General features: G+C 45.0%; 1 protein-coding gene across 2 annotated transcripts in view; it reads left to right on the forward strand.

Moving 5' to 3' along the window:
- The first annotated feature begins 1,423 nt into the window (after window positions 1–1,423).
- PPIL4 (peptidylprolyl isomerase like 4) overlaps window positions 1,424–23,041 on the forward strand; it is a 36,480-nt gene continuing 14,862 nt past the window's right edge. For both annotated transcript variants that reach the window (XM_029054466.1, XM_029054473.1), the window contains exons 1-11: window positions 1,424–1,523; window positions 4,386–4,453; window positions 4,531–4,595; window positions 7,239–7,356; window positions 7,592–7,734; window positions 8,950–9,046; window positions 10,251–10,367; window positions 11,829–11,953; window positions 13,781–13,847; window positions 19,010–19,121; window positions 21,977–22,073. In XM_029054466.1, coding sequence (XP_028910299.1) covers window positions 1,454–1,523; window positions 4,386–4,453; window positions 4,531–4,595; window positions 7,239–7,356; window positions 7,592–7,734; window positions 8,950–9,046; window positions 10,251–10,367; window positions 11,829–11,953; window positions 13,781–13,847; window positions 19,010–19,121; window positions 21,977–22,073 — 1,079 coding nt within the window. In that variant the 5' untranslated portion in view covers window positions 1,424–1,453. The remainder of the gene's footprint in view (window positions 1,524–4,385; window positions 4,454–4,530; window positions 4,596–7,238; window positions 7,357–7,591; window positions 7,735–8,949; window positions 9,047–10,250; window positions 10,368–11,828; window positions 11,954–13,780; window positions 13,848–19,009; window positions 19,122–21,976; window positions 22,074–23,041) is intronic.

Here is a 23,041-nt window from a genome sequence, read left to right on the forward strand (position 1 = left end):
CTTGACGCCTAGCAAATGCTTAACAAATCCCGTAATAATGTATATTATTACTATAAGAAGTCCATTTTTGGTTAGATCTACGGTGCACTTGGTAGAACATTTTACCTTGACTGAAGATAATAGGATACTTGTAGGAATAGGGTGGTGTTTGTCCTTAACATTTATTGTACCAGAGACTGTGAGCCCGTCGTTGGGCAGGGACGGTCTCTAACTGTTGCCCAACTGTCCATTCCAAGCGCTTAGCACAGTGCCCAGCACATAGTAAGTGCTCAATAAATACTATTGAATGAATGAATGATTATGATGATTGCTATATAAGAAAATACAATATAATGTAATATAATATACTATAACATAATATAATACACTATAACGTAATATAATATACTATAACATAATATAATACACTATAACGTAATATAATATACTATAACATAATAAAATATACTACAACATACTATACTATACTATAACATAATATAATATATTACAACATAATATACTATACTATAATATAATATACTATAACATAGTATAATATACTATACCATAATATAATATACTACAACATAATATACTATAACATAATACAATATACTACAACATACTATACTATACTATAACATAATATAACATATTACAACATAATATAATATACTATAATATAATATACTATAACATAGTATAATATACTATACCATAATATAATATACTACAACATAATATACTATAACACTATACATAATATACTACAACCTAATATACTATACTATAACATAATATAATATACTACAACATAATATACTATACTATACTATACTATAATATACTATAACATAATACAATATACTACAACATAATATACTATCACATAATATAATATACTATAACATAATATATTATACTATACTATAACACAGTATAATATACTACAACATACTATACTATACTATAATATGCTATAACATAGTATAATATACTATAAGATAATATAATATACTATAAGATAATATAATATACGACAACATAATATACTACAACATAATAATATAACACAATACAATATAATATACTACAACATTATATACTCTAACATGATATAATACAATACGATACAATATAATATATAATTAGGAAGCAGAGAAAGCCAGTGAGGGCCTGAGCCACTACCGGGCTGCAGCCCCGGGGAGCGCCGCTAGGGGCCCCCCCCGCCCCGTCCCCCCCGCCCCTCCCCTCCCCCGTCCGCCACCCTTCTGCGGGGGCGGGGGCCGGGCGGCCTGCGCAGGCGCGGCGGCGTCGCGCGGGGGTGACGTTCGGGCGAGATGGCGTCGCGCGGGGGTGACGTCCCGGGGAGGCGGCGGCGGCGGCGGCGGCGTCGCGCGGGGGATGACGCGCGGCGGGCCGGCGTCGCGCCGAGGTGACGTAAGGGGACGGGCGGCCGGCGGGGGCGGCCATGGCGGTGCTGCTGGAGACCACCCTGGGCGACCTCGTCGTCGACTTGTACAGCGAGGAGCGGCCCCGAGGTGAGGAGGAGCCCGCCCGGGCGCCCCGCCCCACACCCCGGAGCTCGGCCGGGCCTCCGGTCGTGCGGGGGACGGCACGCTCACCCTCTGCGCCGCACTGGGCTAAGCGCTGGGCACCGACAGTGGGGACGCAGAGAGACCGAACCTGCCCCAGGACCGGCTCGCACTCGAAAAGCGGGAGGGAACCGGCAGAGCCAAACGAGGCGTCGTTCCATCCTATTGCTTGAGCGCTTCCTACTGGGCTAAGCGCCTGGCAGGGACAGTTGGGCCACCAAGAGAGACCGTATCTGCCCAACGACGGGCTCACAGTCTAAATGGGGGAGGCAGCAACACAGAGTCGATAGTCATGCCATCGTATTGATTGAGCGCCCACTGGGTGCAGAGCACTGTGCTAAGCGCTTGGAAGGGCCAAATGGGCCAGAAATAGAGATAATCCCTGCCCCCAACGGGCTCACCGTCTAGAAGGGCGGGGGAGACAGGCCCCGAAACAAATCCTTCAGTTCATTCGGTCCGTCGTATTTATTGAGCGCCAGCTATATGCGGGGCACTGTGCTAAGCGCTTGGCACCGACAGTGGGGCCACGGAGCCTGCCCAGTGACGGGCTCACAGTCCTGAAGAGGGGGGAGACAGACAGACAACTAAAGTAATACAATTCGATCGTATTTATTGAGCGCCTGTTATGGGCAGAGCACTGCTCATGCTAGGCGCTTGGCATGGACAGTTGGGCCCCAGAGGGAGACCTTCACTGCCCAGTGGCGGGCTCACAGTCTAAACGGGGGAGACAGCAAAACAAATCATTCAATTCATTCAATTATATTTATTGAGCGCTTCCTGTGTGGCTCAGTGGCAAGAGCCCGGGCTGGGGAGTCAGAGGTCGCGGGTTCGAATCCCGGCTCCGCCCCATGTCAGCTGCGGGACTGTAAGCGAGTCACTTCACTTCTCTGGGCCTCAGTGACCTCATCTGGAAAATGGGGGATGAAGACTGTGAGCCTCACGTGGGACAACCTCATTCTCCTGTAGCTCCCCCAGCGCTTAGAACAGTGCTCGGCACAGAGTAAGCGCTTAACAGATACCGACATTATTATTATTGTTTGGTGCTTGAGTGCACACTGTGTGACTGTAAGCCCGTCGGTGGGCAGGGACTGTCTCTGTCTGTTGCCGACTTGTTCATTCCAAGCGCGTAGTACAGTGCTCTGCACATAGTAGGCGCTCAATAAATACTATTGAATGAATGCCAAGCACTACACCAAGAGTTGGAGCCAATGCAGATAATCATTCGATCATATTTATTGAGCGCTTACGGTGTGCAGAGCACTGTACTAAGCGCTTAGAATGGACAATTCGGCAACAGATAGAGACCCTCCTTGCCCGACGAAGGGCTGGCGGTCTAGAGAAGCAGCGTGGCTCAGTGGAAAGAGCACGGGCTTTGGAGTCAGAGGTCATGGGTTCGAATCCCGGCTTGGCCACTTGTCAGCTGGGTGACTTTGGGCAAGTCACTTCACTTCTCGGTGCCTCAGTTACCTCATCTGTAAAATGGGGATTAAGACTGTGAGCCCCACTTGGGACAACCTGATTCCCTTGTGTGTACCCCAGTGCTTAGAACAGTGCTCGGCACCTAGTAAGCGCTTAACAAATACCAGCATTATTAATCAGGTCAGACCCGGTCTCCGTGCTACATGGGAAGTGGGAGGAAGAACGGGTTTCGAGGCCCCGTCGAACCACTGAGGAAACTGAGCACCGAGAAGTTAACGACTTGCCCAAGGTGACCCAGCGGGCGATACGGCAGAGTCGGGATTAGAACCCAGGCCCGGGTTCCGTCCACTAGGTCCCAACAGAAACACGGGATCTGGTCCCTGTCCACAAGAACCGTGTGCGGTTTGCCGTGTGGGCGGCCACCGGCCTGGCCCCGTGTTTGGGTCTCCGCGTTTACTAGGAGAAGCAGCGTGGCTCAGTGGCAAGAGCCGGGGCCTGGGAGTGAGAAGGTCACGGGTTCGAATGCCGACTCTGCCACTAGTCGGCTGTGCGACGGTGGGCAAGTCACTTCACTGTGCCTCAGTTACCCCATCTGTAAAATGAGGTGAAGACTGTGAGCCTCACGTGAGACAACCTGATGCCCCTGTATCTACCCCAGCGCTTAGATCAGTGGTCTGCACATAGTAAGCAGCGTGGCTCAGTGAGAAGCAGCGTGGCTCAGTGGCAAGAGCCGGGGCCTGGGAGTGAGAAGGTCACGGGTTCGAATTCCGGCTCTGCCACTTGTCGGCTGTGTGACTGTGGGCAAGTCACTTCACTTCTCCGGGCCTCAGTTACCCCATCTGTAAAATGGGGAATAACTGTGAGCCTCACGTAGGACAACCTGATTACCCTGTATCTACCCCAGCGCTTAGAACAGTGCTCTGCACATAGTAAGTGCTTAACAAATGCCAACCTTATTATTATTATTAATAAGCGCTTAACAAATACCAACATTATTGAGAAGCAGCATGGCTCAGTGGCAAGAGCCGGGGCCTGGGAGTGAGAAGGTCACGGGTTCGAATTCCCGCTCTGCCACTTGTTGGCTGTGTGACTGTGGGCAAGTCACTTCACTTCTCTGGGCCTCAGTGACCTCATCTGTAAAATGTGGATTAAGACTGTGAGCCTCACGTGGGCCAAGCTGATGACCCTGTATCTCCCCCAGCACTTAGAACAGTGCTCTGCACGTAGTAAGCGCTTAACGGATACCAACATTATTATTATTACTCCTATCGTTATGTATGCGTTGGCCATTTTCACAGTAATATAGAGAGCAGATTCTCCGTATTTTAGTGTGTACCAGATTTTTCCTTGACAACGGTGGTTCCTTAAAATGTCCTAATTTTCTTCCAGCTTGTTTGAATTTCCTGAAGTTGTGCAAAATAAAATATTACAACTACTGCCTGATTCATAATGTACAGGTAAGTTGGTAACGTGTCTCTGCGGGCGTCTGCCTTGGGACCCCGGACATCAGCTAATTTGTCACCTCCCTTTGCAGAGAGATTTTATCATTCAAACCGGTGACCCTCTGGGGACGGGGCGAGGAGGCGAGTCAGTGTTTTGGTAAGTGGAATTTGGCTTCGAGGCGGCCGACGGAAGAAATGTTAGACGCTGTATCTGAATTTACTTTCTTGTGGCAGAAGTATGTGTAACACCCTGCTGACGGGCATGAAAAATTGAACCCCTGGCCATCCAGTGACAGCCTGGATCAAAACATTCATTCAGTAGTGTTTATTTTATTCAGTAGCATTTATTGAGCGCTTACCATGTGCAGAGCACTGTACTAAGTGCTTGGAATGGACAAATGGGTAACAGATAGAGACAATCCCTGCCCTTTGACGGGCTCACGGTCTAATCGGATTAAACATGCCCTTCAGACATGTCAGTTTACCCCCCGATCATCCGTCAAGTGTACTTGCTGTGTGGGTGTCCTGCCCTAGGAGTGTTGCCTCCCTATCCCTGTTGGGCCAGGATGGTCTCTATCTGTTGCCGAATTGTCCATTCCAAGCGCTTAGGACAGTGCTCTGTAAGCCCTCAATAAATACTAATTTATTAATTTATTTACTGTAAGTATTCAATAAATACTATATTGAGCACATAATAAGGGCTCAGTAAATACTAACGAATGAATATTTATCCTGAGTCGGAGCTTTCCCCACCCCCGGGATTCCAGAGACTTCCCTTCCTGAGTCATGTACAGTTCTGTTTTTTTTTAATGGTATTTGTTAAGCACTTTATGCCAAGCACTGCGCTAAACTCTGGGGTAATTACAAGACAATCAGATGGGGCACCGTCCCTGTGTCACATGGGGCTCGCAGTCTGAGTAGGGAGTAGGATTTAATTCCAGTTTTGCAGATGAGGAAACCGAGGCCCGGAGAAGTTAGGCATCCACGGTCACACACGGCAGACAAGTGAGTGGCGGAGCCGGGATTAGAACCCAGGCCCCCTGACCACCCTCAGGCCCGTCCTCTTTTCACTGAGGCCTCGCTGCTCCTGCGGTTGTCCCCGTTCTGCACCGGGGACCCCATGTCTCGCCTTCCCTGCCTTTAAACCCTGAACTTCAGAGCATCGGAATCGGGGCTTTCAGGTCCCGAAGCCGGGCAGGTGCTGGCCCCGTCCTCCTCTGCCCGACCGTGATATCTGTTTTTTTAGGGGCCTGGATGTGGAAACTCCCGTGCGCTGATCCAGGAATAATTGTGCTTCCCATCTTGGTTCGCCAGAAAATGTCATTGAATCTGATCCATGTAAATGGACTAGTTTAGATTTTGTCTTTAAAATAAATACGGAGCGTTAGAGGGACAATTTAATTCAGCATCCTTATTTAGATTGCGAGCCCCATGCGGTGCCGGGATTGTGTCCGACCCGATTAACTTGTATCTACCCCAGCCCTTCATCGATCGATCGATCGATCAATCAGTAGTAGGTATTGAGCGCTTACTACGTGCAGAGCACCGTACTAAGCGCTTGGGAGAGTAGAAGACAACAGAATTAGCGTGCGTATTCCCTGCCCGTGACAAGCGTGGAGTCTAGGGGGGAGACAGCTTCGTACAGTGCGTCGCACAAAAGAAACCCTTTATTATTAATTATCATAAATGTTTTTGAAGGAGCTGTTGCCTGGTATTTGTCGATTTAGGAATCTAATTCTCATTACTGCATTTGTCGAGTCAGGCAATTTTCATTCTAGAACCTGTCTAATCTAATAGTTGTTCATTCAGTAGTATTTATTGAGCGCTTACTATGTGCAGAGCACTGTACTAAGCGCTTGGAATGTACAATTGGAATGAGAAGCAGCGTGGCTCAGGGGAAGGAGCCTGGGCTTCGGAGTCAGAGGTCATGGGTTCGACTCCCGGCTCTGCCCCTTGTCAGCTGTGTGACTGTGGGCAAGTCACTTCACTTCTCTGTGCCTCAGTTCCCTCATCTGTCAAATGGGGATTAACTGTGAGCCTCGGGTAGATTCCCCTGTATCTACCCCAGCGCTTAGAACAGTGCTCTGCACATAGTAAGCGCTTAACAAATGCCAACATTATTATTATTATTATTATTATTACAATTGGGCAACAGAGAGAGACCGTCCCTGCCCAATGACGGGCTCATAGTCGTTGAGGTCGTGTCTCTGGGTACACCCTACTGCACAAAACGTTGTGGACCTGAGTTGCAGGGTTGGCACGGCAGCAGGAATTTGTATTCTTTTCTCCTCCTGTGCCTTGTTGCTGGGCTTCTTCCTGGTCTTCTGGGATCGGTGTGATCTCTAGGGAGACTTGCCAGAGAAGCAGCGTAGCTCAGTGGAAAGAGCCCGGGCTTGGGAGTCAGAGGTCGTGGGTTCGAATCCCAGCGCTGCCACTCGTCAGCTGTGTGACTGTGGGCGAGTCACTTCTCTGTGCCTCAGGGACCTCGTCTATACAATGGGGGTGAAGACTGCGAGGCTCACGTGGGACAACCTGATGACCCTGTATCTCCCCCAGCGCTTAGAACAGTGCTCTGCACATGGTAAGCGCTTAACAGATACCAGAGGTGGGTCAGCAGAAGCACGTGAGTGTTTCCTACGGTACCCTGTGCGTAGTTAGGACTTAGAAAACACCACTGAATAATTGATTGGAAACTCCGAAGCTGCTCTCACCGCAACCATGGGTCTCTCAGAGTCTTTTGAACAAGAGAGCTTCTCTGCTGCTTAGGTCCGTGTCTAATTTTTGTTGTTTCTATTTTCAGCAAACTGTACGGTGATCAGGCCAGTTTTTTTGAAGCAGAAAAAGTGCCACGAATTAAGCACAAGAAAAAGGGCACCGTGTCAATGGTGAACAATGGCAGCGATCAACATGGGTCTCAGGTAGGGCAATAACTGAGATTAATAGCGGTGCGGTTATAAAAACGGTATTTGTATTTGTTGAGCGCTTACTGCGTGCCGGGCACTGTACCGAGCACCAGGGCGGATACAAGCGAATCGGGTTGGACTCAAGAGCCTGAAACGGTCCCGTTGGTTTTTGTGGATTCGTCACGAAAAGCTTTGGCAGAAGTGTATACATTTTTTTAAAAATTACTATATGAATTCCATGTTCTTGTAGTTTCTTATTACTACGGGGGAAAACCTTGATTACCTTGATGGTGTACACACAGTGTTTGGTGAGGTCACGGAAGGCATGGATGTACTGATGAAAATAAATGAGACCTTTGTTGATAAGGAATTTGTACCTTACCAGGACATAAGGTAAGTTCACTTTTACTACCATTTCCTGATATATTTTTATACTTTAGGAATGATTGCTTGACATTTCTAAAGGATTTATTAAATGAAAAAAGTGTTATATCTTTACGGGACTATCAGCAGCTCCTTTTTACAAGTGCAGTCGTAATTAATGATCGTCCTCTCTATTGGAGTATTTTTAAGAATTTGACATTGATAACAGCTTGCCTTGCACATAAGTGCTTAAATGCTAGTATTATTATTATTATCAGTAAAAGGGAAGGAAAGGAGAAGAAGCATGGCCTAGTGTGGAAAGAGCCCGGGCTTGGGAGTCAGAGGTCGTGGGTTCTAATCCCAGCTCCACCACTTGCCAGCTGTGTGACCTTGGGCAAGTCACTTAACCTCTCTGTGCCTCAGTGACCTCATCTGTAAAATGGGGATTAAAAAATGTGAGCCCCACGTGGGACACTCTGATTACCCTGTATCTACCCCAGCGCTTAGAACAGTGCTCTGCACATAGTAAGCGCTTAACAAATACCATAATTATTAATTATTATTATTATAAAAGTACCGATCTGGGAGTTAGAGGACCTGAGTTCTAATCCTGGCTCCCTCTTCTGTGAAATGGAGATTCGTTTTTGCCTGTTCTCCCTCCTGCTTAGACTCTGAGCCCCACGTGGGACCTGATTGTCTTGCATCTACCATAGTGCTTAGTACAGTGCTGGGCACATAAGTGCTTACCAAATACCACAATTATGAATATTATTAAACTCAGTGAAGCCAATAGGGAATTACTGTAATCGTTGAAAGAGAATCCAAGAATTTGTTCACTCTTTTAGCATTAATCTGTTTTTAACTGTGAAAGGAAAATATAATTATTTGATTGTTGAGAATCCGAGGGGTGAGAGGAAGGACATGGAAGGGACTGGAGAAATAGGAAGAGAAACCAATTGTTTCAAGACTTATTTTTTTTCTTTAATAATGACGGTATTTCTTAAGCGCTTCCTATGTGCCAAGCTCTGTTCTAAACACTGGTAAAGGCACTTTAAAGCGCAAAATGAGGTAGAATGATCATTTCTCCCAGTTGTTATATATGCCGAGAGCCTTTGAAGCAAACTCCGTTGCAGATTATGGAGTAGGTTTTTGTCATTGCTTTTTTAAGTGTAGAAACATTTTGTAATATCAAAATATTTAATATAAGCAACGTAATCCAATGTTCTCTCTGAATTTGATTCGAAGGATCAACCATACAGTGATTCTAGATGACCCATTTGATGACCCACCCGGTTTACCAATTCCTGATCGCTCACCAGATCCCACCAAGGAGCAATTAAATGTAAGTAATACCTTTTAAGGATTAATGTTATCGTGGGCAGTCACTAAGTTGAGGCTACTGTGGCTAAAGTATTTTTTTGGTGTGGTCTTTTGTCTTTTCCTACAAGCCCTGTTGTAATTAACTCTGTTCATTTGCTAACTAGGGAGGCTTGAAATTTAAAGCCTTCTGGGGCCACCTTTCCCTGCTAAAGACTTTGGTTGTTTACTCATATTTCCCTGTTTTTCCACCGTTTCTCCCCTCCATACTCCACCTCATGGAGACAGACCTTCCTTTTCACCAGGCCCTCCCCCAAATTCCACCCAAGTTGTTCAATTAGATCACAGGGATACCAGTTTGGGACCAAGCCTGGGTATCAGATAAATTTCTGTGTTAACACATTCCCTGCTCTTACTTCTGCTGTTTGGAGAGTGACCTTTGTTAGTTAGAAGTGTCACCGTTAAGCTGTCATGGGAAAGCTTAGTTCTGGAATCGAGGGGTTTGGTGGACTACAAACAGAAAGAAGTAGCGTGGCCTACGGGATAGAGCATAGACCCGAGAGTCAGAAGGACCTGGCTTCTAATCCCAGTTCTGCCACTGGTCTGCTGTGTGACCTTGGGCAAGTCACTTCACTTCTCTGGACCTCAGTTACCTCCTCTGTAAAATGGGGATTAAGACTGTGAGCACCATTTGGGATGGGGACTGTGTCCAACCTGATTAGCTTGTGTCTACCCCAGTGCTTAATACAGTACCTGGGGCAAGAATAAGTGCTTTAAAATACCAGAAAAACAAAAAAATACAAAAAATTCCATTGGCTCAGTGCACTCCTTTCATTGTAGAGTATATTTCAGTGCTGTCTCCTACTCCCATTTCCAGCCTGACACACTATAGTTAATATCCTCACCAAGAGGAAGTTCTTAGTTTTAGGTGCCCCTCTCTGTTCTTTTTCCAGCATCCTTATGTCCTACCTAAGATGGGGTGACGAGAGCTGCATGCAGTCTTGCAGGTACGACGGTATCATGGGCTTTCTGCAGTAGTAACACCGTTTTATGTTTGGTTACCATTACCCTTGATGATAGTTTTTGTTGACTTTTTGGAGGGAGAAACTTAAATTCCAAGATTCCTAAGTTAGAGCTGATATCTCAAGGCCCAAATGATATAGGAAGGGCTTGAGAAAATTCCCTCCGGAGTGCACTCTGTTATTTTTAAAGTGCCTTTTGTCTTGTAGAGCGGCCGAATCGGAGCAGATGAAGAGATCGATGATTTCAAAGGCAAGTCTGTTGAAGAAGTGGAAGAAATCATGGCAGAGAAAGAGGCAAAAACCCAGGCTATTCTTTTGGAAATGGTAAGAGAATTTTTTGTCCAGTTTGTATTACTGAATAGGCATACATACAGTAGGACTTAAAGCCCCCGCCTTCCCTCTTTATGAGGAGGGAGATTTGTGCCCCTCTAAATGCACCTCATATGTTTACATGACAGTGCCACCCCCCCATACACACAGTTGAGAGGTACATGCACCGCAGCCTTCAATTTTTTTACTTCCAGGTTGTCAGACACGTTCCAAAGAACCTAAAGTGTGAGATAAAACAGGTCCCGAGGCAGGCCCGTCTTTCGACTGAACTCACTGAGACAACACGTATTCATAGAGTACCGAGGTTGCATCATACCATCCTGGGTGACCAGGAAGCTTATTCAAAAATAGGTCACTCTGTTTCAACTTGAAGATTTTTAACTAGAGTAACGAGGAACCGTATGAAGTTTTGAAGAGAGTTTAGAGACAGAGTTGTGAAAATAATGAAGAGGTAACGGTAGGTACCCGCCCTTCCCCGGTTCCCCCGGCATCCGGGCATGATCCGTGGCCACTGCTCCAAACCCGTTCTGGAACAACTGTGTTCCTGAGTGACGGTAGTGAAGGAGTAAACTGTAGTGGGTGGAAGAGCCAAGGAGCAGGCGCTTCTCGTTTCTCCTCTACCCAGCGTTGGCCTATTGTAGCTGCCCGGGGCCCTAATACGAAGGGGTCTAACCCTATGGAAGTAGTAAGCTATTTTGGCTTCAGTTGAGAAGCAGGGCGGCCTAGTGGGCCTGGGAGCTAGGTTTTAATTCCGACTCCACCACTTGCCTGCTGCGTGACTTTGGCCAACTCACTTCTCTATGCCTCAGTTTCCTAAACTGCAAAGAGGGGCATTCAGGACCTGTTCTCCTTCCTACTTTGACCATGAGCCTCATGTTGTACAGGAACAGTATCTGGCCTGATTATGGGACATCTACCACAGAGTTTAGAACAGTGGTTGACACCCAGTAAGCGCTTGCTTACTAATGTATAAGTATGTTAAACAAATGGATGGCAGCGGTGAACGGACCTGCTTTTGTGGGTTGTTTTTTTTTTTTTTAAATACCAAAAAATGGTTGTCTATTAGGGAGTCAAACTAGGACTTTCATCATGGCAATGTCCCTGCCTAGTACTGTTTCCTCAGGGGTTATCATCCATAAGAAACAAACAGAGTGGTTTGTCCAAAAATCAAGGTTTCTGGAAATTGAAGAGGTCAAAGCTGAGTAAGGATGTGGAAGATGGAAAAATAAAAAGGCAAGGCTAGTAACAGTTCTGAGGACCTCAAATACTTATTTCTTGTTTCTTCTGCGAGGAAATCTGCATGTTAAAATGCTGTTCTCAATTATTTTCTTGAACTCCTACCCCTCTCACAAAATATGCAATGTCGAGCCATGGAGATGTACTGCTGTGTAAATAAAAGAAATTTAAAAGAGGAAAGTAATTTTGAACTGGTACTCCTGTCTCTTTGTCATTTAGGTGGGAGATTTACCGGATGCAGACATAAAACCTCCAGAAAATGTGCTTTTTGTGTGTAAATTGAATCCTGTGACTACGGATGAAGACCTAGAGATAATATTCTCAAGATTTGGGTCCATAAAAAGGTAATTCCTTGAACCTTAGTGCAATAATAGAAAAAGATGAATAGTTGTAGTTTTCTAAAAAAATCTTAAATTGATCATTTTGTAAACTAAGTTTATGATTGGGAGTGTCTGGTAAATATTAAATGTATATTTGATATAATAATAAAAAGGCAGGGAAAAAAGAGAGATAAAATTGCCTAGCTAAGTTTCCTTTCTGTTCTGACTGTTCCTTTGTGTACTGATGCATGCTATTCTGTCAGTGATTTGCTTGCTGGTGGCATTGGGAAATCCCCAAACTGTGTTCTTGGGTATTCCCTTTCTTCCCCTCCTATTCTTTCTCTGCTTAGAGATTTCTGGGATAGGTACCCGTACCTGTAATAACTAATTGTAGATTTGGGGATCTGATTCCCCAGTTAAAGTTTTCTTATGAGGAAATTGAAAGGGGTCTGTTTTGGAGGACTTTGTTAAAGGAGAGTTGTTTGTGCCAAGCTCTATTTTTAAAGCAAATCCCCAAAAGTGACACAGTGACTAATTTTTCTGTTGTGGAGAATTTGTTATAAAATAATTTTTTCTGCAGCGGTTTTACTGGATTGTCCTGGAATTCTCGAGTTTCAACATAGTTCTATTAAGGTTATTTGTACCAGATTTAGTCTTTCCCCAGTCTGTAATTACCTTCCGCAGAGCCCTTTAAGTGGATTTAGGGATTAAATTTGAAGGGTTTCTCGTGGCTGGTGTTCGATGCATTTTGATCAGCTGAGCAACAGATTTTGATGATAGGCATGACATTGTGTCACTGTGAATTCAGGAATCCCTTAATTTTCTTTTGTCTAAAATAACCTTCTTTGGAAATCCAATATAGCAGTTTGCATAGCTATCACTCGGTATAACCTCCCCCAAACTAGAGCAGCCTGCAATCATTTTGTGTTGCAAGAAATTGTCAAATTTAACTGTGAAGCCATTTAGAAAAGATTGCATAAATTGTTCGTGTAGCTCTGTGATTAATGCGTCACCCATCAGCCTTAGCCGATTCAATCAAAAGCATATTGGTCGGCTGGTACCGATGAAAGTTCACCTACATTTACTGCAATTAAGAAGTCCATTCTTTAAAGAGTGTAATTTAAAAGAGATGGTGCAGTTCTCAGGGGAAGAAGTGGAAAGGGTCAAAGTGTAAAACCTCTCACACCCTGAAGCTGAAAGTGGAGACAGACTTAATCCCAGAAATAAAACAAACCCAACAAAAACAGAAGTATGAAGGTCATAAAAAAGCAGACTTCTGTAAAAGCTCCACAGAGGCCAGTTACAGTGGAAAGAGATAGGGAATAGTTGGCTAGCGGAACCCAGAGGAAAACACCCCTAATCACCCATAAACATAACCATACCAGGAAAAGTATAAACTTCTTATTCCTTGCAAAATTCTTTTTTGGTTTGCAGCTAGTCTACACATGCCTTCTTTTAACTGGTTTTAGTCCAGTTCTAAAAAAAACCCTGCTACATAAATTTAATTTCAGGAGACAGAAATTTAGTCGCTTAGGACTTGACTGAATTAGTCTGCCTGATCAACCAAGAATAAACATAAAACACTTTTATTCCTAAATCCTTTCAGTAAGTACCTTGGGACTGTAGAGTGAGTAGGCAATTTGAGGCTTCCTTTCGCATGTTGTGGTGATGTGTTGCCCTCAATGGGGATATTGTTAAATCAATACAGGAAGTGCTACACCTCAAATAATCCCTCTTTTTTCTTAAGAAAATCATTTGTTTTGCTGCCCATAAAGGAATGTGTCAGTTGAAGAGTAGGTGTGGTGTCTGACTCAAGATATGATTTATATCCCTCTTCTGTTGACTTTTCAGCTGTGAAGTTATTCGAGATTGGAAGACAGGAGAATCTCTTTGTTACGCCTTTATTGAGTTTGAAAAGGTACATTTATGTTGTTACTTATTTTCATTTTAGGTTTCTTTTAGAGTATGAAAAATCTTGTCAAAGTCTGAGTTATCACCCAGCAGACCACAGTTTGAATTTCAGAAAAGGACATTCCAGTTCATCTTAATCAATCGCTAGTATTCGAGTGCTCACTCTGTGCCAAGCAGTGTACAAAGGAGCGACTGCAGTAGAGGTAATAGACACAGCAGCCGCCTTCGAGGAACTTGCAATCTAGTTGGGGAGATGAGGACTAAAATAAATTTCACATATGGGGAGGCAGCGGAGTTTAAAGATATGTACATAAGGGCTACCGGGGGAGTGCCCAAATGCGTCGAGTATTTTCATGCACAGATGACACGGAACCGCTGCAGTTGCGGTAGGGGGTGAAGAAATGAGTTAATCAGGGACAGCTTGGAGGAGGAGAAGATGCCATTTTAGAAGGACTCTGAAGATGGGGAAAAGTATTGGTTAATGCGGATGCAGTAGTTGTGTCCGTCTACGGCAGTCTGGCTGGACGGGATGGAGGAGATTCTGATGATCTTATCAAGAAAGAACTGAAAGATTTGGTGACTGGTGGAATATGCCGGTAGAAAGAGGGGACTCAAGCTAACGCCAAAGTTGCAGCCTGGAGAGACACCGGTGCCGTGATTTGGGGCCCTTCAGCTCTCCAGGGTGCATGGCGAACAGGGTTACTGCTGCTTTGAGGCCAGAGTGGTCAGTAGTCTTGAATGTCTGGTCACTGAGATAATTTAGTTCGGGACAGTCTTATAACAAAAGGGGAAATGAGTAACACTGAGCTTGGTCACCAGGAAACCGGTGACATGCAGGGCAGGACACCAGGTGACATTCATTGATTAATTTTTTTGTATGCCTTCTGGTCCTGTTAAACTTTTGTCTCTTTCATATGCCAGTGTTGAGTGAGGCACTCCCATCCACCGTTCCCAGTATTGTCTCTCTGCTGCTAAACCAGTAGCTGAGGATTTGGAAAAATATCCCAGTAGAAGCTCTGTTAGCCGGCATGCAGAGAGATGGGGCGTTAGGGCTCTGCTGAGTCCTAAAGATGAGCGGTGGGAGTCACGGAATTAGGAAGAGGGCCCCTGGAAAACGTAACTTGAGCACGAGAGCAACTGCATTTGCTCCGTGACCGCGTATAACAGTTTTTGCTCTACCCCTGGTGCCTCCTTAACGCCACCTCACCCCAGCCCCCCCACAGGACCACATCCGTGTCCAGGCTGTGTGCTTCTTGCACCAGGCTGGGAATTTTTTCCAGCCCGAACTGATGGAGTATGCTGTAATCCCAGCTGGTGTCTCCCAAGCCCACAACTCGGTCATTAGCTTGACTCCCCTCTTTCAGCCGGCGTATTCAAATCCAGCAGGATCCTCAGCAATCAGTCAGTTGCATTTATTGAACAGCTGCTAGGTGAAGGACACTAACCTAAGCATCCGGGGGAGTACAGTCTAATGAGCATCCATGATCCCTGCTCTCGGGGGGCTTACAATCTTGCAGGACAGCCAGATACTTGAGTGAATTAAAAGTAGGAGGAAGTAGTGGTGTTTCAAGATATGTCCGTAACTGCTACAGGGTAGGAGAAGCTGGGTATCTTAGTGCCTAAGTGAGGTAGAATTGCTGAAGTGGCAGTATTTACTGAGCATTTACTGTGTGCAGAGCACTGTACTGAGCTCTTCGGTTAGTTCCATACGACAGAATTGGTAGACGCATTCCCTGCCCACAGTGAGCTTACAGTCTAGAGGGGCAGCAGAGTGAAGTAAGGACTGGAGATGGGAGATCGTCAAGGAGGCCAATGCAATAGTAAAACTGCTATATGAGAAGTGCCTGGACCAGGGTGGTGACCATGTGCGTGGTGAGAAAGTTGTGGATTCTGGAAGAACCAACAGCAGGATTTAATAATAATAATAATAATGTTGGTATTTGTTAAGTGCTTACTATGTGCAGAGCACTGTTCTAAGCGCTGGGGTAGATACAGGGTAATCAGGTTGTCCCACATGAGGCTCACAGTCTTCATCCCCATTTTACAGATGAGGGAACTGAGGCACAGAGAAGTGAGGTGACTTGCCCACAGTCACATAGCTGACAAGTGGGAGAGGTGGGATTCGAACCCATGACCTCTGACTCCCAAGCCCATGCTCTTTCCACTGAGCCACACTGCATTTATTGATAGGCTGGATGTGCAGACATTGAAAAAGGGGGAGAATCAAAGAAAGTACTGTGATTCCAGATCTGAGAGGCAGGGAGGGTGATTGTGTTGTCAGCGGTAATGGGAAAGTTTAGTTCATGGTGGGATTTGGAAGGGAAGATGAGTTCAGTTTTGGAGGTATTGAGCGTGAGGTGCCAGCAGGGACATCCAGGGAGAGTTGCCCTGGAGACAAAGGAAATGACGAGTGAGGTTGATTTGGGAGTCATTTGCCTAGAGGTGAGAGTTGAAGCTGTGGGAGCGAACAAACTCGGTAGGAGGGTGGATGTAGTTATAGACGAGAAGGGGATCAACCCAGAACTGAGCCTCAAGTTAGCAATGTGGTCTGTTAGAAAGAGCAAGGGCCTGGGAATCAGAAGACCTGAGTTCTAATCCTGACTCTGCCACATGCCTGCCGATGACCCTGGAAAGGCATTTAACTTCCCCGTGACTCAGTTTCCTCATGTTTAAAATGGGTATTGAGTACCTCTTCTCCCTTCTGCGTAGACTGTGAACCTGATGAGTGACAGAGACTGTGTCTGACCTGATTGCCTTGTACCTACCCCAGCACTTAATTTTGTGCTTGACACGTAGTAGGTGCTTTTAAATGCCATTTATTATTATTATCCACAGTTAAGAAGTGGGAGCCAGGTAGCAAAGACAGGAGAGGACCATGTCAGAGGCAGCCGAGAGGCTGAGGAGAAATAGGATTGAAGGGAGTCAGTTGGAAAAGGTAATTGGTGACTGTGGAGAAAGTAGTTTCAGTGGGGTGAAGGACATGGAAATGACTGGAGAGGATCAGGAAGAGAGGAGAAGAATGTAGAGGCAGCGGGTATCAACAACCCATCCTAAGAGTGTGGCAGGAAGGGGATGGGATGATTTCTGAACGGTGCAAGGTTTTTTTAGGATGGGGGAGACCTGAGACATTTTAAGGCGGCAGGGGAAGGAACCAACAGAGCGAGCGGATGAGGCTGGTGACGGAGGAAAGAAGGGCAGGCGTATGCGTTTTAGGACTTGAGGAGGGATGGGGGTTGGTGGCCCAGGCAGAGGGGGGTAGACTTTGAAAGCAGGCAGAGCTTTTGAGAGCATTTAGGTAGTGACGGTGGATGTGCGGATCAGGAGGAGCTGGAGAGATGAGGGGGTGATTTGAGGGAAGTCGCTCCAGGTGGTTGTGATTTTGTCAGATTAGTTGGCGTGGCCACTGAGGGACACGCGAATTCCATACTCATTTGGGGAACGTTTTGTAGCTAAACATCCCAAGAATCCTCTGGTAAGCTACCGCTGTTCCACAACGGGAAGTTCCGGTGCCCTGAACTGGCACAGCGATCAGTTGGAATCCCGGTATTTGCCCTGCTTGAAGCCGAAGCAGGTAGCTGCTCTCAGAGGACCTTTCAGGATCCCACCCCCCTTTTGTTAATGTGCTTTTGATAGAGAGGTGGGTGCCCAGAACTCAAGATACCCAGGCTCTGTGTTTTTTATAGAAGAAAAGAAATAATAAATATTTTCTTAAAGCTCAAAATAGAGCAGGTATATAAAGAGCAACACACATTTAGAAAGTTAGGAGCAATCAACGTGATTCCACCAATATAAAGCCAAAAGAGTTTAAAATAAAATTCAACTGCAAAACTTCAGCTCGAATGTAAGAGCCCACTCCTTAACATGGATACCTTCCGATCACTGTTAACTCCTGCGCTAGGAGGGAGGGGTTTCCCACAAAGAATCAGTCATCTTTGGGAACTATCCAAAATGTGGTTGGAAAATAGCACGGCTCTCTGTGGGAACTTCTGACACTCACATGCGTACAGATCAACAGAAATTTCCTCCTCCTGGATGGAGGGGAAAGCAGGTTCTCATTTAGTTTGGGGATTCCAGCTTTGGGTTTCTCCAGACCCTGAGCCACAGTGTCATCTGATTAACTCATTTGCTGATTATACAACTTCAGAGATTAGCACTAATTAGCAATAATTTTAAAACTTTAGAAGTGAGATGTCTATTTTAATTGAGCTTGTCACTATAAGGCCTCATGCAGCAAAATCCTTTCTTGCTTTTTGTGACCAGAATACTTCTTTCAGATCTTGAGTTTCTCAAATAACCTGTCTGCAGCAGCCAACTAATTAGGAGTGGGGACACTTAGGAATTCTTTGGTGACACTGGGCCGGTTCAGTGCTTCATTCATTCAGTCATATTTATTGAGCGCTTACTGTGTGCAGGGCACTGTACTAAGCGCTTGGAATGTACAGTTTGGCAGCAGATAGAGATAATCCCTGCCCAACGACGAGCTCACAGTCTGAAAGGGATTCTCACAGTGCTTGAGGCACAAGTCTATCATGGAGTGAAACTTCTTTCCTGGATCTTTTTTTCGGGTATGTTCATTAAATCATAATTGTAAATAACGGTAAAAAACTTGACATCACCATTTATTGCTGGTTCTGCCGGAAGTGGAGTAATAATGATAATTGTGGTATCTAACTGCTTATTATGTGCCAAGCACTGAGGTAGACAAAAGATCATCAGGCCCCTCATGGGCTCACAGTCTAAGTAGGAGGGAGAACAGGGATTGGATCCCCATTTTGCCAGATGACGGAACTGAGGCACAGAGAAGTTAAGTGACCTGCCCAAGGTCACGTGGCAGGAACTTGGCAGAAGCAGGATTGGAACCCGAGCTCTTTCCACGAGGCCACGCTGCTTCTCTAATAACATGGCAATTGTGAGGTGTGGAGAGGGGGATTCCACTCCTTTGCACAACCCCAAGTTTCAGTAGGTTCAAAGGGTGAAGGCCCCTAGTGCCCTGTGCCTTCCTGAGATTGTGGGCATCTTGTTTCCAGGACTGTTACAGGTATCATCACATGTATTCTTTGACTTGTTCATCAGGGTTTATTTTAATTACAGAAATTTGCTAACATCTGCTTTTGGTATACTGAGTAATTTTTATTTTTTTTTGAAATTTCCTTATAAAACTGCCAATAGGAAGAAGATTGTGAGAAAGCCTACTTCAAGATGGATAATGTACTTATAGATGACAGAAGAATTCATGTAGATTTTAGCCAGTCTGTTGCAAAGATAAAATGGAGAGGGAAAGGTACTTTCACATTACATTTCTTTATTTAGATTTTGCTATGTATGAGAGGTGAAAAATACGAACATGGAAATTGATAGGCGAAACAGTTCTTAATGTTACCCCTGTCATGTATAGCTACATCCACATAGAAAAACCTGGTCCCTGCCTATTTCTCTTCAAGAATAATGTTTGGTTTATTTTGTGGGTGAATACTTTGAACATTTTGGATTTATTAAAATATCCACTTAGTAGGTAACGTAGTAATTTACTCACAAAATCGTTGAAACTCTGCTTCTTAGGGTCAAAGCTCTTTGAGTGCCCTTGTTTCACAATTTTGAAGGATCAATCATATTTATTGAGTGCTTATTTTGTGCAGAGCACTGTACTAAGCACTTGAGAGAGTACAGTATAACAGAGCTGGTAGACATGTCCCCTCCCCAAAGCAAGCTTACGGTCTAGACGATATACTAAGTTTAACGCTTTTTATTTAAAATCCAAGTGGAGACTGGAATGCTGCATGGGAACTGCACATCACCCGATACATCTCCCTGGCAATGGGAAAACACCTGTATGAATTACTCCTGCCTATAGCATAGCCAGTTCTCAAGCCCTTCTCTGGTGTTCCATGAGGGGTAGGGAAAAATTGATGAAAAAAGTGCTTCATCAGCACTTACTTTTATTTTGTGGTATTTTTTAAGCACTTTCTTTGTGCCAGGCACTGTACCAAGCTCTGGGGTTAGATACAAACTAAGCAGGTTGGGCAATCCACGTCCCACATGGGGCTCATAGTCTTAATCCCCATTTTACCGATGAGGTAACTGAGACGCAGAGAAGTGAAGTGACATACCCAAGGTCACAGAGCTGACAAGTGGCAGGTCCGTGATTAGAAACCAGGTCCTTCGGACTCCCAGGCCTGTGGTCTATCCACTAGACCGCATTGCTTCTCCAGCTGAGTTTAGCCAACTGATTCTTCAGGACGTTAGTGGCTTCCCTTATTCCCACCGCCGCCGGACGGGCCTCATTTGAGTAGCAGGACTAGGCAGGGGAGACTCAGAGTTCCCTTCGCTGTGAGGAATCTGTCTTACATTCCAGACATCAAGTCAGCGGATATGGTTATCGTGTAGCAGCCTCAGATCTCAGCACCGTGCTTGGCACATAGTGCTTAATAAATACCAACGCTGTTGAGTCACAGGATGTGTAATTTAGGACTAGGCCCGCATAGATATTTGATTTTGCACCCGTTCCCAAAGAGGGACCCAAGTCCCGAGCCCAAAATGACTCCCAACCTTGCTCTGGGTCTCTGAGGATTTTGGTGGGTAAGGTAAGTGTAGCAGATCTCGTGGACAGAGGAGATACCTGGTAAGCACTTACTATGTGCCAAGCTCTGTTCTAAGCGTTGGGATAGATACAGGTCAAATCAAGTGGAGAAGCAGCGTGGCTTAGTGGGAAGAACCCAGGCTTGGGAGTCAGAGATTGTGGGTTCTTATCCCGACTCCGCCAATGTCTGTATCCTTTTCCTAATTACCTGACCTGACCCACAGCTTCGCAGAAGGTACGTGCCCTCGGGCCGGGCCCGGCATGCAGGCCTCTACTTAGAACTTAACAGAATCTAAGTTGGCTTCACATGCCTCCGATGTGATGTTGGTGTTGATAAAGGCACAATGTCAAGTAAATGAATTTAGGGGTTCTTAGGCGGGCTACTGACTTAGATCTGTTATTTATAATAATCAATCACTGTTGTACTGAGCGTTTGGGAGAGTTCAGTAAAGTCAGTAGACGTGATCCCTGCCCTTGAGGAGTTTACAATCTGGAGGAGGCCACAAACACTAAAATAAGTTCCAAGCAATAGCGGGAAGGATTAGTGTATACTCTCCCCCATCTCCAAAACCTTATTGAAGGCACACCTCCTCCAAGAGGCCTTCCCTGACTAAGTGCCCCCTTTCCTTTTCTCCCACTCCCTTCTACATTGCTCTGACATGCTCCCTTTGCTTTTCCCCCCTACCCGCCCCACAGTACCTAAGTACACACTATTTATATTAATGTCTTCCTTCCCTCCCACCACCCCCAGACCATAAACTCACTGTGAGCAGGGAATGTGTTGGTTTATTGTTGTATTGTACTCTCCCAAGCGCTTAGTACAGTGCTCTGCCCACAGAAGCACTCAGTAAATATGACCGAGTGAACGGTTACATGAGACCGGTTATAATAATCAATCACTGTTGTACTGAGCGTTTGGGAGAGTTGGGAGACATGGTGAACGGTCACCAAGTGCTTACGTGAGAGACGGTAGTGCCCAAGTGGCTGAAGGGGATGGAAATTGATGGAGGGAGATCTCTGGAAGGAGATGTCATTTCAGGAGGGCCTTGAAAGTTGGGGGGAACAGCGGTTTGCTGAATATGAAGTGAGAGGGACTTCGAGGCAAGAAGGTGGGTGCGAGGAAGGGGTTGTAATGCTAGCCCGAATCTTTAGATGGCAGCATTTGACTAGCATTGTGGGGATTTCATTTCCTTGATATTGGTTTTGGAGAATGGAATGCACTTATTTTTTCCTCTTTTCTGTAATTTTTAAAAAAATCTAAACTTAGGAAAGAATCACTTTTCACAGAGGAGTACGATAAGCTGACAGTAGCTTTTTTCCCCAAGTTGCAGCCCACAGAAAGATTTTCCAACATGTTTTAAAATCAGAAAAGGACACTGGCAAACTAACTATTGATGCTGCCTCTATGAAATGTTTCTATGCGTAAAAAGAGCTTTCCCTGGTTTTATGTGTAAAATTAATATTGAAGCAGCTAGATGATTGGCTGTTCATTCTTTCATTTTTATAGGAGCTTGGGTATTTGATCTAACAGCTGTCTGTTTTGTTTTCTAAATTAACAGGTGGGAAATATACCAAAGATGATTTCAAGGATTACGAAAAGGAACGTGACAAAACTTCCAAATTAGCTCTGAAGGAGAAAGTAAAGCCCAAACAAGAGTATCCTTAATGGGTGACATTCTTTGTAGTCAAAAAAACGCGGTCCTGAAAGTGATCTGAGACTTGAGATTTCATCTCTTTTCTTCCTACTTAAGCCTTCCAGGACAGAGAAGACTCTATCCTAATTTCTTCAGACCTCCCAAGGTGATCCTGAAATGTCCCTCTGTCATCAATACCGATGTTTAGTAACCTTCGTTGTTATGAAATCAGTTTTTATTCTGTTTGAACTAACTCCCTCACATTGCATTTTAACTTTGACTCCTTATTCTGATCTTGGTGGAGATAGAGAGCGTCTAGTTACCTTTCTCCTCGTAAATGGTCTTCATGTTCTTGAAGACGTCCTCTCATTCGCAATTGAGTAACATTATTGAATTGAGAAGAAATCCGTTTGTCTTCTTAAAACACTGATTTATGCTCCTTTAGGTTGAGACAAGTCGAAGAGGATGAAGCATGTCGTTCCTTTGAGGTCATTTAAAGTTTACTTACTCGTTGGCAATCGAGCATCACTTCCAAATCGGCAGACTATTTCTTCTTTGACGCCATTAGCTAAATGCCTTTTTTGTCTCCTGGACTCTCCAAGCTTCTGTGGATGTTTCATCAGTTCTCTGGCTCAAAACATGTAGGCCTTCTAACCCCCAGTAGTCTTCAGATCCTAGCCTTCATCATCAATATTTTGCGAAGGATCTAGAGTGCGCAAGGAACAGTAATAAGTCCTGGGAGTGGAATGCCTATTGAGATGAGGAACCCTTCCTTAAGGACAGAACAGTCTAAGGTGTGGAAAGAAATATTCAAACTGGTTAAATATGTAAATTATTATTATTTTATTTCAGTGCTTACTTTGTGCCAAACACTATACTGAGCCATGGAGCAGAGACAAGATAATCAGATGTGTGTGTGACAGCCTGAGTAGGAGGGAGGACAGATAATGAATCCCCCCATTTTGCAAATGAGGGAACTGAGGGACAGAA

The sequence above is a fragment of the Ornithorhynchus anatinus genome, chromosome 2 (assembly GCF_004115215.2).
Source record: "Ornithorhynchus anatinus isolate Pmale09 chromosome 2, mOrnAna1.pri.v4, whole genome shotgun sequence".
NCBI classification, from domain to species: domain Eukaryota; kingdom Metazoa; phylum Chordata; class Mammalia; order Monotremata; family Ornithorhynchidae; genus Ornithorhynchus; species Ornithorhynchus anatinus.